We start from the raw sequence: 16,727 nt of genomic DNA, 5'->3' as shown, positions 1-16,727 counted from the left end.
TGCATTTGCAGAATGTGTTTGGTTAAAAATGAAAAATACAGCAGATTTAATAATAACATGATTTGTTGCTAGAAAAGGTCAACACAATTTGTTGCATTAGAAGGGAAGGTGTGAGACAAACTGCATTGGGAGATATATCTTTTGGAGACTTTACACTTTCAAAGCTGTTTTTTAGCCTAGAATGTCATGCCATCCATGGAGAAAGCAATCAGAACCACATGCATGGCTTTTCTTCCTCTGCTGCTGACTTACCATGTCAATTTGTCAAGTGATTTATTATCTGATCCTTTTAGAGAATAATTGTATCCATTCTCCAAAATGAAAAGTGCTTTAGGATGTCTAGATTTCTGTTTTAGAATATCCTCAGTTCTGGATATTGCAGTCTGACAGAGACATTGACTCAGTGCCAAATTCTGGTTCATAATGAAGAGTAAGGGAAATGTTTGGAATTAAGGTGTATGGATACAAAAGGAAATTAATGACCAGCTGATGTCCCTGAATGCAGAGCACATTCTTCTACTTTCCTGTGGTGCATCCTTTTCACACTCAGGTCTTGTTGCTGTTTTTAATAAATCTCTCTGACTAATGGTCACTTTATTTTCCTTGAGTCTCACATGAGAATTGTTTGCAACACTCTTGTTTTTCTTCGTGTGTTTTACACTGTGAATAAAGTTCTTTTTGAGAGGACTGGAACTCTTCTATATCCCAAGCACTGAAATGTTCTCCTCATCCTTTCTAGGGCAGGGAACGAAACAGAGAAATGAGGCTAAAACCCTTCAATTCTTTATGTAGCTGCACTCTTCCAGTGTTGATTCACTCCTCCTGTAGGGCAGGATGTGTCCACACTGAGACTCCAGTGCTCCAAAATCTCCCTGCTAAAACACTCCCGGTGTTCTTTGGAACCCCATGAGCATCATCCTCCTGACACCTTCTGTTGGTCAGGCATCTCCTCACTCCCATTTGCCTTCCAGGTCACTGCAGAGTGTGAGCTGGTGATTTCTCCTGCATGTGACAGTTTTTCTTTTCACTATCAAGATTTAAGCCTTGAATGTCAGAACTTGCTTGTAGGTTGTGTTTAACTCCAACTTTTCCATTACCAGTGGCAGTTTTGAAGTTGCTGCACAAGCTTTGACTATTTCTGGAGCTGATTTGTGTGTGTGCACAGCAGCAGGATTTTTTGTTCCAAATTCCCTGCAGTCTTTTGGTATAAATTAGTGTTTCGCCCCCAACAAAAGGTCATGGATAAAAACAGAGCTGGACATTTAAATACCCAATGCCTTGAGACCCACCCCAACTGCTGCTACCTCTCTGTTGGATTTATGGAGAGTAGAATTGTTTGCTGGGCAGTAAATATTAAAATGGGGAAGTTTTAGCTACAGATATGCATTACATTTTAGTGAGTTCTAGCAAAAGCTTTTCATAACAAAGTAAATAGTGCTGTTGTATGTCTCTGCTCCTTTGTGTAGGTGTAAATAATTTGTGTTTACTTTCATGTAATGATGCTTTTTGGTTGTCAGAAGGTGCAGATTGCCTTGATCCATAAATTTGGTGGTGTGCAGTGCCAGCACAGCCCCATGTCTGAGCCTGGGACACAGCCATGTCTTCCACACAATTACACTTCAAGCTTGGGAGGTTGGAAGAAGGAATGAGCCCCATATACCTCAGACATGGGCATAAAGCCCCCAGGTTCCAATTATTTTTCTCCAAATCAGATGGGATCTGGTTTGTGTTTTTTTTTGTTGTTGTTCTTTGGAAAACATTTCCCCCTTCCCACTCAGTACACAGAAATGGAATTTAATACCTCCCTTTGCTAAAAGGTAGATCAGGTGTGGGAGTGAGCAGGACTTGACAGGAATTGCAGGAGATTGATCACTGCCTCACCCCCTGAGCAGCCCCAGCAGGGCTCTGCTGGCTCCCCTGGGTGCTTGGGCAGAGCAGCAAGGTCAGACACCCACAGATGCTGTCACTGACACTGCCTGGAGAGCATGGAATGGGCTGGGGGAATAATGTTAGATCAGGCCAGAAGAGTGACAGCCAGAGGAGAGCCCCTGCCAAGCCTCAGTGTCACAAACATCTTTTATGAAAAATCCTTTCTTTAGGATGTTTCCTCCTGGGAAGCTGAGAGGCCTCAGGAACAAAATGTAAACATTGATTATCTGCTGCTGTGGAATGCAACAGGTGCATCTGTGATTGGTCTCATGTTGGTTGTTTGTAATTAATGGCCAATCACAGTCAGCTGGCTCTGACTTTTTGTCTGAGACACAAGCCTTTGTTATAATTTTTTCTTTTCTATTGAAATCTTCTGAAATCCTTTCTTCTATTCTTTTAGTATTGTTTTAATATAATATATATCATAAAATAATAAATCAGCCTTCTGAAACATGAAGTCAGATCCTCATCTCTTCCCTCATGCTCAGGCCCCTGTGAACATGGTCACACCTCAGAGCAGAAGTTGCCCAGGCTCCAGTGTGGAAGGCTGAAGGGTGTGAGGGACATTCAGTTTGTGCTGAACACACTGTTCCATTTTAAAGCTCACACATGTTTGGTGGGTGGTTGTTTCAGGAGTTGTGTTCCCTTCACTCTCATGGTGTCTCTTTTTCATCTGTGTGACTCATTTTTTTTTGCTCCTCTTTCGCAGATCTCCGACCTGATACGACAAAGCACAAAGGAGTCCCCAGTGTGGGAGTTCCTCAGCCTGGGTTATGCTCTCATGCTCTGCCCGTTCGTGGTTGTCCTGGGAGGGATGTTCTTCCTGGCCACAGCCCTCTTCTTCCTCAGTGACCGAGCCAAAGCTGAGCAACAGTGAGTAGCCTGGCCATTGCCAACAGGGAGGCACCACAGCCTGTTTGCTCTCTTGAACCTTATGCTTGTACTCTTCCCCTGGCTTTGGCCCTTCCAGGTAAAGGATGTTGGGTTGTGTGTTCAGAACCTGGGCTCAGCAGAGTGCATGAGGCTGCACGAAGCACAGGGGCTTGGGTCATGCTGGCTGGGCATCCTTTACACGCTTCTGCTCTGGTGGATCTCAGTTGTTGGCCACGTGGCTCAGAGGGGAGCACAGGCCCCTCACACCCTTGCCTGAGCATGTCACAGCCCAGGCTGTCCATGGTGAGGGGCTGCTGGGTGCTGGAGCTGGTGGAGTGTGAGGTGAGGGGCAGGAGGTGCTCCCCAGAGCTTGGTCAAGGCTGCACCCACCCGCCTCCATCCCCAGAGCCCCACTCACCACTCTGGCAGCCAAGAACATGAGGCAAGGAGGCAGCAAGCTGTGTGTGGGGCCATGTGCACTCAAGGGTTGCTATGATAAAGAGTCTTTCCCAGTCCCTTCTTGCAGCTTCATGAAAGAAAAGCAACTGTTTTTCAGTAAAGAAACCGATTCGGATCATCTCACGGTTGGCAACTACAGTAATTCAGAAGACGCTTCCACATGACATACAAACTTCTGGGGTTAGTCTCTTTCTCATCATTGTTGAAAAATAAGAGTTACTATGTGTTATGTCATGCTCAATATGTGGGTAGGTGACTACTCTGGTGATGGCTGTAAGTTGCCTTTGCTTTTCCCCCACTGGGGAATGGGAGCCTTGATTTACGTTAAGGAGAAGGGCCCTGGAATATCACTCCAGGTGTGGTAGAGGTGGAAGGAAAATTACATACTTGGAGGTGACAGAAGTGTGTGAACAGTTTGGGTGATACTTTCTGGCTCTCACTGTCTTATCAGATGGATGAAAGAGATTTGGAAGCAGTGCCACAGATGGTGCTGTGGCCCTGCAAGTGCAGTTCCACCCTCCTTTTACTAGCATACATAAATACCAAAGAAAGGAGAAGTTCCTCTATTTTTATTTATTAAACATTGTGGAAAAACAAGACTTCATGTCATAAGCCTGGGAAGTTCTACAGAGTTGAACTTCAGTGTGGCTTTGGGGACATCACATCCTGGTTTTGCCAGGATGTGTGTCCCTGGTTTGTTATCTGCATACAAGAGTCTTAAATGGTAGGAAGAGAAGTTGGAGATTAGGTGTTAGGAAGGACTTCCTAAGGGAAAACAGAGGTAAATCCTACAGCAGATTATTTGGGGAAGACATGAAAGCTTTCCCTTGTTTCTGATGGCCTCCCTGGCATGGCATGAGGCAGGAAGGTGGGATCTGCTCTCCAGCCCTGTTTTGTGCCTGTGCTGTGTTTGTTCACATCAGCTGTCCATGCCAGTCCACTCAGTGACCACCTGGAGACATGGCAAGATGAACAGAAGTTTCTGGGTGCTCAGGGTGGGGTTGTTCTGCTGCAGGGAACCAAAAGTCCTACTTGGTGTCAGTGCAGCAGATGAGACCCCCTCTGTAGCATTTTCCTTTGCTCAGGGTGCTCACCTGATAATAGGAAAGCTTCAGGGCTTGTCTTTCCTGTGTTCAGAGAGGAGAGTGCTCATTCCACTTCTAGCTGTGGTGGTTTGTGTCCCTTTGCATCACATCTGCTGCCAGTGTGGCATGATGACACCTCAGGTGGTGAAGGAGGGGCTCAGGATTCACATGGTGATGAGTCCCAGGTCACTCCATTTTTCAGCATGTCAAGCCCACCTGGATCTTTCTGCTGAGCAGGGCACTGTGGTATCCAGCTGTTCTCAGCTCCAGTGCAGATCTCAAGGAATTGGGTTTGGTTCACTCAGGGGACACCACAGGTCTCAGGCTGCTCACCAGCTGGGTGACTGCTGGGCTGCCAGCACTGCTGTGACTTACACAGTTGTTCTGCCAAAGCCGCAGCTTTCACAGCAGTGTTAGTGTGGGAGGGAGATGACATCCACACCTCTAATGGCTCCTGCACAAAAGGGATTATTCCTCTGTTGCTGTCTGCCCTTAGCAGCTTTGGTTGTACTCTGTCCACATCCAGAGCAACCAGCCTCCCAAACAGCCACTGCTCCATTCTTAGAAGAAAAACATTCAGGTTTCAAACCTGGTTTTGTTTCTCTTTCAGCATTGTTCCCTTTCCTGACTCACATTTGTTCATGAATTTTTTATTAGTCAGTCACAGGTATTTTGTGTTGCAAACTGGGGAGAACAAGTGTCATAAATAATGGTTAACAAAATAATTTCCCTGAAGTGACTCTTAGGAAGGCTACTCTTTCTGGGGTGTGCCCACTCCTATGTTAAAAATACACTGTGGCATCCTGCAGTGAGATTCCTGGAGTGCAGCTTCACTCAAGTTGTGAGAGTAAGAGAGAAGTAAGGCTGGAGGCTGTGGAGGGACCCTTGTGCAGCAGGGTCTGTGCTGCCAACCAGGTCCTGTCTGCCCCTCCAGCAGCTTCAGTGGCTCCTCAGAATTCATGGGGCAGGATTTACTCGTTATCATCTCCATGCTTGCCTGTGAGAGGAAAGGTAACAGCATTGTGCTATTAGTGGATAAAAACCCCAGATCCACCATCCAGCTCCCACCTGTCAGTCCATCTGCCCTTGGCATCACACCCCTTTGGCAGGGGCTGCTCTCTGCCCAGCCACTCCTCCCCTCCATCCCACCCATTACTCGCTGGGTACAGAGGAATTGCTATTTCAGGCTGCCTTGTTTTCCCTGAGCAGCCAGCCCTGCTGCTCAGACAACAGGAGCTGGGAGCTGGCTCTGCCAAAAGAAATCAATTAACCTGCGGGAGCGGCGGCACACGCCAGGGATTGCAGCCATCCATCACTGCCAGGCCAGGGCACAGGGCACTGGCACCACCCCTCCAGTGACCCAGCAGAGAGCAGAGCAGTGGAACTCTGCTCTCACAGCTATGGAAGCTGAGCTGTCCCTGCTGTAGCTGCCACACTCCTGTGAAATGTCGTTCAGGGATTTATTGCTGGGATTTCTGAGTTTGTTTGTTTCTTTGTGTAACCGTCTCTGGGCATCTGCTTAGGAATAATTTCTTCTTCCAGGCAGGGCAGATACCAGGATAGCAACTCTTTCCTGTAAAGCTTCCTCCAGTTTCCACCCTGCTTCCTTTCCAAACAAGAATTTCCAGGCTTTCACACTACTTTTATCATTGCCACAATTCCTGGCATATTTTGTATTTTTTTTAGCACAGGAATTCCAGTCAACAAAGCTGCTCACAAAGCACAAATGAAAAAAAATTCTTTCCATAGAAATTCTTTTTTTAAAACAAAATTCTTTCATTACCATTTTCATGCTGCTTCAGAAGTCTGACATCTTTAAGAGGCTTTTAGAAAATGTAGTACTAGCAGAGAACAGGGTAGCACATCACTCTGTGCTAATAATCCAGTCATTTTGAGGACTAGTTCTGTAACACAAATTCAATCCCACCATTCCAAAGTGATAAGAGAGAGAAAAAATTAAGAATGGGTTTGGTAAGAGGTTTTAGGCACTAGCAATGATAAATACTTCAATTGTTTTTTAAACCACTCAAGTACAATTCCTTCTGTGATATCACTTGACTGTGTTGTTGTTTCTTTCCTGCTCTGCACCTCTGCAGAGGAGATTTAAAGCAGTTGTATTTCATTTCCAAACATCAGCACTCTGAACTGTAATTCTCTTACCCAAGCTAGATTTTACTCTCTGGAAGACAATAGACTCTTGCCATGGCAGAGCCCTCTGGAGTGGATCAGAAATCTGATAATTGCACTTTCATCCTCAAGCTCCATCCCAGGCACCTGTGCAGCCCTGCCAAGGAGCCATTTCCAAGGCTGGGAGCAGTCCAGGTTCTTCACTCCATGGAATTAAACACCCAGCACTGCTGAGAGTTGTGTCTGTGGTTTGTGTCCATCCCTTCCTCACTCACAGTGTGGAGCACTGGGACAAACAAAGCTTCACCCTGCAGGGCTGCAGGAGAAAAGCCCACATTGGGTATTTGATAGAAGCTCCATCAATAATTAGGCAAAATGTGCTATTTTTCAATTAGAAAAAGGGATTCAAAAAAGTCCGTTTCCCAAGCTGTGACAGATTTTGGGTACCAGGGATATAAATCACCATAATTAATGTGTATCAGGGTCCTTTCCTGGGCAGTGAGTGCAGTGATCCTGCAGCCCTGTCCCCAGCCATGGCCACTCCCAGCTGCTGCTGAGGGAAAACCAAATTCATCTGGATCCTTCCTGAAAAATCACCCTGAAAAAATATCCCAGGTGTGGGATACTCTACTCCTCAAAGGATTTTATTGTTTTAACTTCTTCTTTGTTTGGTTCGTTTTTTTAAACTCAACCCCTGGTTTTACAGCTAGAAACATTAGATTTTCTGGTTTTTCCAGAGGTATGAAAAGATGCTTAGGATGGGTGTCCAGGTTTTACACTGGCTCAGTCCCTCTGTGCGTGAGAGAGGCTGGTATTTTTGCCAAGGACACAGCAATGCAGATCAGGCAGCAGGATGCAACTGCAGAGTGGATCCTGGTGCAGCCAGAGCAGGAACAAACAGCTGCACTGCTGCAGATATTGAGAACAAAGGAATTCAGTCTTTAACCAGTGACCACTCAGCACCTGAGAGCCTGCAACCAGAATCGTTCACCCCTTTTTCTGCATAATAAGAATCAGCTTATTTAAACAACTCAAGGTATTTCTTTTCTTCTAAAATGAAAATTAAACACTTAATATGAAAAAAATTTTACTCTTAACACCTTTGGTCTGATGTGGAAGCTCTTGCTGAGTAGAAGTGCTGGTGGACATTTCATTTTGAAACCAGTGTGTACAAACGCTAGAAAAAAATCCTCTTTACAGAGGAGATAGCAAAATCCACAAAAAGAACCATCCCTAGTCCAGACACTTCTGCTGTATTAAACATGGCACATCTCTAAATTGCATTACAGGAAAAATGAGAATAATCCATTCTCAGGCTCTTTCTTCTGCCTCCTATCAGGCTTATTTTTAGCCTTTTGCAGAACTGGATATAAAATTATCTCCCAGTTCCCCTATTGCAGCAATTTGAAAGTGTCTGACCTTATTTTTGCTTTGCAGATTCTATTATGTGGGACAGGGGAAGGACTCACAGAGTTGTCAAACCTCCCTCTCTCTCATTTTTCTGTGGCAGCAGCTGGAGACAGAAGGGACCCCCCAGGTGACCTGGTGTTGTTGCCATTAACCATTTCCCAGGTATTGAGGTGGCAGCTGGCTGGTGCTGAGTGTGCTCCATTCTGGTGGTTTGCATTGCCAAAAAGAACATTCCTTCTCTGAGAATTGCTGGAGCTGTATCACAGAGGGTTTTATGGGATGCTGGACACTTATTTTAGAGAGTTGTGTCAGTGCTGCATTGAGACAGAGTTTGGATTTGAGGGTTTCAGGAGCTGCAGGTGGATTTTAACACCTCCCAAAAAGGGAGTTTTGAGAACAGTTTGCTCACTGCTGATAGCCAGCTGCTTATGGGGAGGAATATCATTGCTTCATTTGTTTTGACTTTACAAAAGAACAATAATTAAACATTTCCTACAGTGGGAGAAACTCACAATGCTTTTTTAGCCAAGATAAGGCATTGCTGGCCTTTGAAGCCACATGAATTTACAACAAAAAGCCTGGATTAGATGCAGAGGATCTGTGGTGATGAGAGGAGAGAGGCAAGGAGTGAGTTTGAGTATCTGACAGTGGCAGGATAACAACTCACAGACTGCAGATGGACAAGATTAGACTGTTAGATGGTTTATATGGAATCTGTGGTCAGAATATAAAGGGAGAGGTGGTGAAAATGTAAGAGGTTCTGTTATTGGTTGGAAAAGCTCCTTGTGTAGAGCTGTTGGTTTCTCACCTGTTTACTGGCCACGTTTGTAACTCCATAAACAGCTAGCAAAACCAAGAATGTAGCAACTGGGAACTTGAATTTTAAATGCTGCTGCAGCTGGGAAATGCTGGTGCTATGCAGGTGGAAAATATTCTCATACAGAGCAATTGCTGATTTGTTGTGCCACTTCAGCCAGCCTGTGGATTTCCTGCAGGTCATGCAGGGAGGTGGCAAAGGTCAGTGTGGGTTCTCACAGGCAGTTTGAGCTCAGCTGTGGTCCTGACAGGGTGTTTGAAATGCTCTGTCAGAGTTCAGCATAGACAGCAGGAGCTTTGCTTTAGCCCAGCAGAAAGATGGGGGGAGCTGGTTCTGCTCTGGGAACCCCTGATCTGTGGAAGGGGCTGTGGGCAGAGCTCTGGGTTCTCCAAACCACCCATTCCCCACCAGTCTGACCTTCCCAGGTTCATCCCCTGTGCCACAGAAAGGAAACAATATCCCTACACTATTCCCAGCTACTCAGTGCTCTCCCAAGCAAGAATGGAACTTCTCCATGTGCCTCGTGCTGTAGGAAAGCCAAAGCTCACTCTTCCAGGAGCTCCAGATCAAGAACTGTGTGGGAGTCCTCCTGCTGTCTTGGCTGCTGACTCTCTGCTGTGAGCCCCAGGAATTCAGAGGTTGTCCTTAGTGTGCTCATGAGCTGTAAATCAGGATTGGAGGCTCCTTCCCACAGGGTGCAAGGGGCACTGAAATCATCTGCTACCAATGGACCCTGCATGCCAATTGGCACTGGCATGGCAAAGGAGAATTCTTGGCGTAGAGGGAGTTTGCCATGCAGGAGGAGATTTTAAGTTCTCACTGAAACAGATCCTTTGCTAAGGCTGCCCTGGCACAGAGACAAAATCTGATCAGATCCCACGCAGGTGACTGGAGCTCTGAGCAGAAAGCAACAGCCTTCCAAGCAAGAAACAATCTCTGACACAAGGAAATGGAAGGAATCATGAAAAATTCAGCCTTGTTGTTTCCTGATGGCAGAGCATTTTGCAAAGCTATTGGTTTTTATGAGCAGCAATGACCTCTCCTTGTGCAGCAGTCTGCAAGGCAGATCCTGTCCCTGTGGGTGTGTTAGGGCAATTTACTGTGGTTGGGTCCTTGACCTGGGCCAGGCTTTAACCCCTCACAGCCACTCCAGAGCATTGGGAGAATTGGAAGGGGAAGAGCTGGAAAACCTGTGGGTTGAGTCCAGTTTAATAGGGAAAGCAAAAGCTGCACCACAAACAAAGCAAAACAACCCAAGGAATTCACTCCCCACTTGCCATGGCAGGTGGGTGTTGAGCCATCCCCCAGGAGGGCAGGGCCCCTTTAGACACAAATTACATGAAGGACAAACACCTTCACTCCAAACATTCCTCCTTCTTGCCCCACTTTATATACTGAGCACAGTGTCACAGGGTGTGGAATATCAGTTTGGGTCTCCTGTCCTGCTCTGTCTCCTCCCATAGACACCCAATTCCTCACCAGCATGGCAGGACAAGGAGCAGAAAAGGCCTTGGATCCATGCAAGCCCTGCTCAGGAATAACAAAAACATCTCTATATTATCACCCATGTTCAGCACAAATCCAAAACACAACCCCACTCCAGACACTGGGAGGAAAATTCAATTACATCTACTCCAGCCAAAGCCAGCACAGGCTGAGTGACATCTTTTAGAGAAACAGGGACAAACTGTTGGAGTGTTATCTCCAGTGATTCAATAAGGAGTGTCTTAAGTGCTCTGGCTTGGTGATTCCCAAAGTTTCTGCCAAAATGGGGATTGCCAGAACTTTTACAGTGGAGTGGAATGGATGGATGTTTCCTTGAGGCCTCCAGGCCAGGCTGGACAGGGCTTGGAGCAGCCTGGTCTGCTGGAATGTGTCCCTGCCCATGGCAGGGGTTGGAATGAGAGGATCTTCAAGGTCCTTTCACCCCAACCCCTTCCATGGTTCTGTGATTTCCCATACCTGGTAGCTCAGAGGCTGGTGAAAAGAGCTGCAGCATGAGCAGTTATTTTGGAGGATAAGAAGTATGTTTTTAATCAAGTGCCATCAGGATGTTCTACAGGATTTTCTATTTTAAGATTTAATTCGTTCTTATCTGCTTTTTATGTCATGTTTTCTCCCCCTTGCCATCCAATCATTCAATCAAAAGTGAGGCACTCCACTGCCTCTTTTCTCCATTATTTCAGAGGACATAATTGCATGTTGTTACACACATCTTCCGTGGCACTAAAACCCTCCACCTCAATTCTGAGCCCATCAACATCTGGCAGAATTATCCTTCCAGAGACAGACTCAGGCACAAAGTTCCACAACCCACATCTTCACAGACTTCAGGGGTCTGTGGCAGAAAACCCCCAAAGATTGGTGAGCTCTGGAGCTCATTTCCATCCAGGTCCTTGGGACCCTGATTGCTGCTGTAAACTGCTCATCTTCACATCTGTTCTGCTGCCTGGGAAAATAGCAGGAAAGGTTATTGATTTTTCCTTTATGCCAGTTTTCTCCTCAGTAAAGATGTGTGAAAGAGGAAAAAATGAAGCTGACCCATGTTTCTGCCTCTGGAGACAAATCTGCACCTGGATTAAATGAACAGATGGAAAATACTGACAGTCTGTGCAGCTTTGAGGGGCTGAACCAAATAGAGGGGAAAACATATTTGCTGTACATGATTATCATATTTTGTTTACTAAACCCACTGACATGCAGGAAGAAAAGGGGATTTGAGCCAGTTCATTTCTTCAGTGCAGCTGGAGGAGCCCCTGTCCCCAGCAGAGAGCTGTGACCCCGCAGTGACAGAGCAGAGCAGAGGGAAGGGCAGGGCACAGCCAGCTCCTGTGTGAGCCTGGGATGGAGAGCACAGAGCCCCTGGCTGGGAATGAGGGCACAAACAGAGCAGCCACAGTGAGCACTGCTCCTGCTCCAAAGCAAACTCCTCCTGGGCCAGATTGCTGGCTGAATTTGGTTAGAGTTCTCTCAGCATCCTTTTCCTGCAGCAAACTGACCTCAGCTCCATCAACAGCCCGTTCCTGCAGGCTGGATAACCTGTCAGATGCATCAGGAAGCTCAGAGCTTGGACTATTTTTAACAGTGCCATCCTGTCCTTGTGCCACTCACTGGGAGTTCCAGGCTGATGGATCACTGTTGCTCTCCTTCCCTTTCAGTCACTGTTCCCAGCTCCAGCCTGCTTGCAGCCTGAAGTTCTGCAGGAATTCATGTTCCCAATCACATCTTGTCCCAGAACTCCTGACTTCACCCTCAGAACAGCTTGGGGTCAGTCAGAGCAGGAGCTGCTGTCTGGGAGCAATCCTTGATGCTGCTGTTCTTGCTGAAGGCACCAGCTCAGAGTGAGGGTTCATGTTGTGCAGCTTTTCTGGGGAGGATTGGAGGCTGTGGCAGCTTGTTGAGCATCCCAGGAGAGCTGCTGTGGAGCAGGGAGCCAAATCCATCTCCTTCCAGCTGCAGGTGAAAATGGGAACTGTGTTTAGCTGCTGCAGGCAGCACTGGCTAACCCAGGTACCTGCTGCACTGTTAGCAAAACACTGTAATGAGGGGCAGAGGGGGTACACACTGGAACTGGAGTGTCCACCCTGCTGGGTTTGCTCCTCCTGAAGTGTCTGGTGGAAAGGTGGGGCAGGACTGGCACCAGCGTTTGCACTCAGGGTGTGGCAGAGTCAGCTGAGAGATCTCTGGTTTGTTTTGGTTTCTGCAGTGAGCAAAACAGGGAGAGAACAGCTGTGGCTTTGATTGTTCCAGGGGCTGCTCCAGCTCTCCTGCTCCATAACTCTTCCAGCAGTTATCTGCAGGAATTAGAGATAACAGCAGCAGCAGTGCAAGTCCCTTCTGTGTTCATGGATCAGTTGATGAAATTCACTCTTACAGCAGGTGTGGAGCTACCAGTGACCATCCTTGGCCTCTGTTTTCCTTTCCAGTCTCAGGCAGCAGCATCAGCTCTGAATGCTGCTGTTTCAGTGGCTGGAATTTCAGCCTGCTGCATCTGGCTGGGCTGCTCATCATCCCTGAGGCACAGCTGGAGGGTGATGCTGCTCTGATGCAAAAACCACACTTTAACTGGCTGCATTTGAAAATAGATTTGGTTTTCATAGATGAAGGCCATAAAATCTCCTTACCTTTCAAGGATGTCTGGCCATGAACTTTTCATCACCTAAAATTTCATGTTTTAATGTGTTTACAAGGCCTTTTGGAGATGTTTTTTACCTCCCAATGTCTGAGGAAGTTCAGACAGGAGGAATCTGCTGGGAGCTGCCATTAGTGACTGGTCCCCAGTGTCCCTTCCTAAAGCACTGCTTCAAACAGGCACTTGATGGCACATGGCAGCAGAAACACACGATTCTCTCCACTGAAATTAAGGACAAGGATCCTTAATCACAGACAGGAATTGCTGCCAAGTCCAGTGGTTCTGCTGCCCCTGTAGCCCCTGTGCTTCTGTCTGCTGAATGAGGTCCAGCTCAACAACTCAACACTAAAAAACTCCTGCTCAATAACTCAAAAACTGATTTATTTTCAGGCTAGAAGGACCCTACCGGAGCATTTTATTGTTGGTTGTAAAAATTAAGTGATGTTAAGTACAGCAGGCTGTAAAACCCAGGACAACATTTCCTAATGTGCTTCTCAGATACAAAAGCCAGAGTCTGGCTTGTGTAGATAGCAAGAAAACTGGGCTTTGGGAAAGCTGCAGGATCCTGAAACACAGGTGGTGTTTAAGTTAGGCATGAAAGTTGACATGAACCAGGCTGGCAGCATTCCCAAAAGCCTCTCCTGGAGCCTTGGGCACGGCACACTGAGGTGTGTCCTCCTTCCTGGCTGGAGCTCAGGGACAGAGGTGACACATCCCTGGAGCTGGGCAGGAGCCACACATCCCACAGTGCTCTCACAGCTGGGCAGGGCCAGCTGGGCTCTCCCCTCGCTGCCCAGGAGGAGCACAAGGTTCTGGCTGTGGATGTTGGCAGCAGGAATCCTTTCAAACCCCTGGGAGTGCCCAGCAGGGCTGGCTGCACTACAGCCTGTAATCTGCATTAGCTGCTGGCCTGGGCACCAGCGAGGCTGGAAGGCACCTGGAGAATAATCCTGCCCAGTTCCTGAAATAGAGCATGGCTGACCTGTAAAAGATCCTGGCCAGTCATCTGTTATCTTAAATTGGCTGTCTTGTCCTCTTGCAGGTCTCTAAGCGGCCGAGGTGCAGTGAAATTAGATCCATTTTACATGGCATAAATATTTAACAGCTCTAGAGCATGTAGTTTAATATTAAACAGACAGTCTTATAAATACTTCAGAATTATAGGTGCTGTCACAGTACATGGAAATGACTTGATAGGATCTAGGAGAAATATTTAGGTTTGACAGGAGAGGAAGTGATGGAGTTAGAGAGAATCAGCCACATTTTTAACTGCTAGAGGAGTCCCTAAAAAAAACCCAAAAAAGTTGTACAGCTCCTGTTCTTGAAAGGCAGTTTGGGTGAGTTTCCTCCTCCAGAAATAACAGACTGGTTCCCACCCTACTCTCTTCAAGGAATGAAAACACTCACAATATTAAAAAAACACTGCAGAGCAAACAGAACAATTTGGGAGCCAATGCTCAGTGATCCATTCAGTGTGGGATTATCGTTATTAGAAAGGCAAGTGGTACTTAATGAGGGATTTAGATGCTCTTGAGCTTTGTTATTTTAAGCCCATGTACTGCATTTTGCCACCTAAGAGAGTTTAAAATTTATTATTTGTAGATTTGCTTTAAAAAAAATAAACAAAATCCCACCTGACCCATGAACTGAGCCCCACTGCCATGGGTTGTGGCAATGACCACTGTCTGCAGCACAGGGCTTCAGAGGGACTGAGGAGGCCCTGTCCCAAATTTGGAACTATTTCAGTTCTCTCTCCTGTCCACCAGCTTCCTGTGTGATCCCTGAAAGTCATTTCTCTCCCCAGCAGGTTCACAAGTCACATGCAGTCTAATTTCCCATCAAATCTCAAAAAAAAATTTCAGGATTAGCCCCTGCAGGCCTCTGTTCCCATCTGTGAAACAGGGGTAAAGTAGAACTTGAGAGAAATGTGTTAAAATAAAAGGGTGGTACATTTTATCCCATAGGAGGCTGAACTGTTACTCAAGCAGGAAAGTTGTGTCTATTTCCAGTTGTGTCAGCAATGCAGGTCCATGATAAAGTCATGGCAAAACCGACTTTATTTTTATAGATTCTGTGTCCTCTAAAAATGTGGAATGATGTGCCAAGGGACAGTACTTTCAAACATTATGGCTCACTCAAACCTCTGGAGTTTCTGATAGTTTTGTGACATTACATAGCTTGCTTTGTACTTTAGAATTTGGCTGTAGCATGCCCAGATTGTTTTCTCTGATGTATTCTGCACAATTCCAATGTTCAATACAATGTGGTCTCCAGTGCACTGGGGTTACCAAGAATGGGACTTGTAGGAAGAAACTTGGGTCAGCTCCTCCTCCTCCTCCTCCTCTGAAGAGCAAGAGAGCCAGCAGCTGCCCCAGCCCCTTTGGGGTTTTTTTTCCCCAGCCCAATTCTCCCGTTATCTCTGCCTTTCTCAGAGAACCCCACAGGTAAAAAGAGGGAGCAGCCAGCTGGAGCCCTCCCCTGAGCTGTGGCCACTTCTTTTGTCTCTCTGAAATACCTGGTTGTTATTGTCTCTTAGCAACACATATAGCAGAAAATTCTTTTATAGAAATAAACAAAAAGAGAAGTCCTGAACCCCAACACCGGCACAGCCGACCTCCACTGGTAGGTGGAGACTCTCCCTTTGTAACTCAGATTTGTTTATGCTGCTGCTGCCCCAGTACAGGCAGAGAGCCCTCGGGTAAAGCACTCACACACCGCGTCAGGGCAGGTCTGTGGGTGTGCTGGGGGTTTCTCAGTGTTGTAAGAATCCAGGTGTTCCCACTGAGCTCCAAAGGCTTTGGAGTGTGAGGATGTCACCTCTGACAGTCCACACGGTGCCTGCTGTGTGTCACTGTCAAAGGCAGTACCAAGAACAGCATGGGAGGGGATGGGAGAGGAGCTGCTGCTGAGGAAGGTTGAATTTTCCAGGGCATGTTCTGCAAGGACAAGCAGCAGGGGCGAGGGATGGCCTTGGCAGGAGTATTGCTGCTGTCTCTGGGTCCCTCAGAGCAGACAGGAGCTCTCCCCTCACTGTCCTGCAGGACAGCTCCTGCCTGGTGGCACAGCTGTCCCTGCCACACGCTGCCCATCGCCCAGAGCAGTGCCTGGAACAGCAGCAGGACTTCAGGAGCTGCAAACTGAAAGACAACTCAATTTTCCTTAATTTTTATCAGTGATGACTGTTTACATTTGTGCTGTCAGGCTGAAGGACACCAACAGCCACTGTGCAATCTGGTATTGGCTTAGGGAAATCATAGCTACCTGGATGCCTCTGGGACCTTCCCAAGTTCTTGTCAGTCAGTGCCAGCAGTGTTATTTGGCATGTTCCAGCCATTGTCAGCACTGCTGTCAGGCACCCCTGTGTGACAAGGTTTCAGCTTCATACCATTGTGCAGGACAGTTTTTAGTGTCCCACTTCTTTAGACACTGTTAAGCAACCAAAACCTGGATCTACCAGGCTGGTATGTTATTAGGAATCCATTTCTTTGCTAATTGCAGCTCTCACACAACACTTCTGTTGTCTCTCCACCAGGGTGAATCAGCTTGTGATGCCACCAGCCTCTGTGAAAGTCTGAGAAGGTGAGTGACCCAAACCAAGCTACAAACCCCTGTCAGCCCATCTCTTTCCTTATCAATTGCAGAGAAGTTTCCTTAGCCAGCTCTGGTTTGCACCTTTGCCACCCTCAGCCCAAAGCAGAGCAAATCAGGAACAGGAAAACCAGGTGGTCAGCTCAAATGTCCTTTGTGGTATCGAGTTGCTTCCAGAACCTGGTGTTGCCTTCTTTGAGCAGAAAAGCCCATGTGTTACCCATGTCCCTTGACCAGTGTGACTGTCCCAGGCCAGAACTGAAAACCTTTTGCTGTTCACAAAACCTCCTGCTGCCCTGCTGGGGGT

At 46.9% G+C, this 16,727-nt stretch overlaps 1 protein-coding gene across 3 annotated transcripts in view; it reads left to right on the top strand.

Moving 5' to 3' along the window:
- The window catches only part of SPNS2 (SPNS lysolipid transporter 2, sphingosine-1-phosphate), a 134,463-nt gene that overhangs the window by 115,964 nt on the left and 1,772 nt on the right, over nucleotides 1-16,727 (top strand). For 2 of the 3 annotated variants that reach the window (XR_008483782.1, XR_008483781.1), the window contains 3 exons: nucleotides 2,639-2,802; nucleotides 3,359-3,441; nucleotides 16,365-16,411. Coding sequence is in view for 1 of the 3 variants with exons in the window: in XM_054287198.1 (XP_054143173.1) it covers nucleotides 2,639-2,802; nucleotides 16,365-16,407 (207 nt within the window). In the remaining 2 variants the exon portion in view is untranslated. The remainder of the gene's footprint in view (nucleotides 1-2,638; nucleotides 2,803-3,358; nucleotides 3,442-16,364; nucleotides 16,412-16,727) is intronic. The other variant, XM_054287198.1, reaches the window with a different exon arrangement.

Source organism: Melozone crissalis, unplaced genomic scaffold, assembly GCF_028551555.1.
Source record: "Melozone crissalis strain CALT ecotype California unplaced genomic scaffold, PUWL_Pcris_2 ptg000057l_1, whole genome shotgun sequence".
Lineage (NCBI taxonomy): Eukaryota > Metazoa > Chordata > Aves > Passeriformes > Passerellidae > Melozone > Melozone crissalis.
This window is presented reverse-complemented; position numbering and strand designations above follow the sequence as displayed.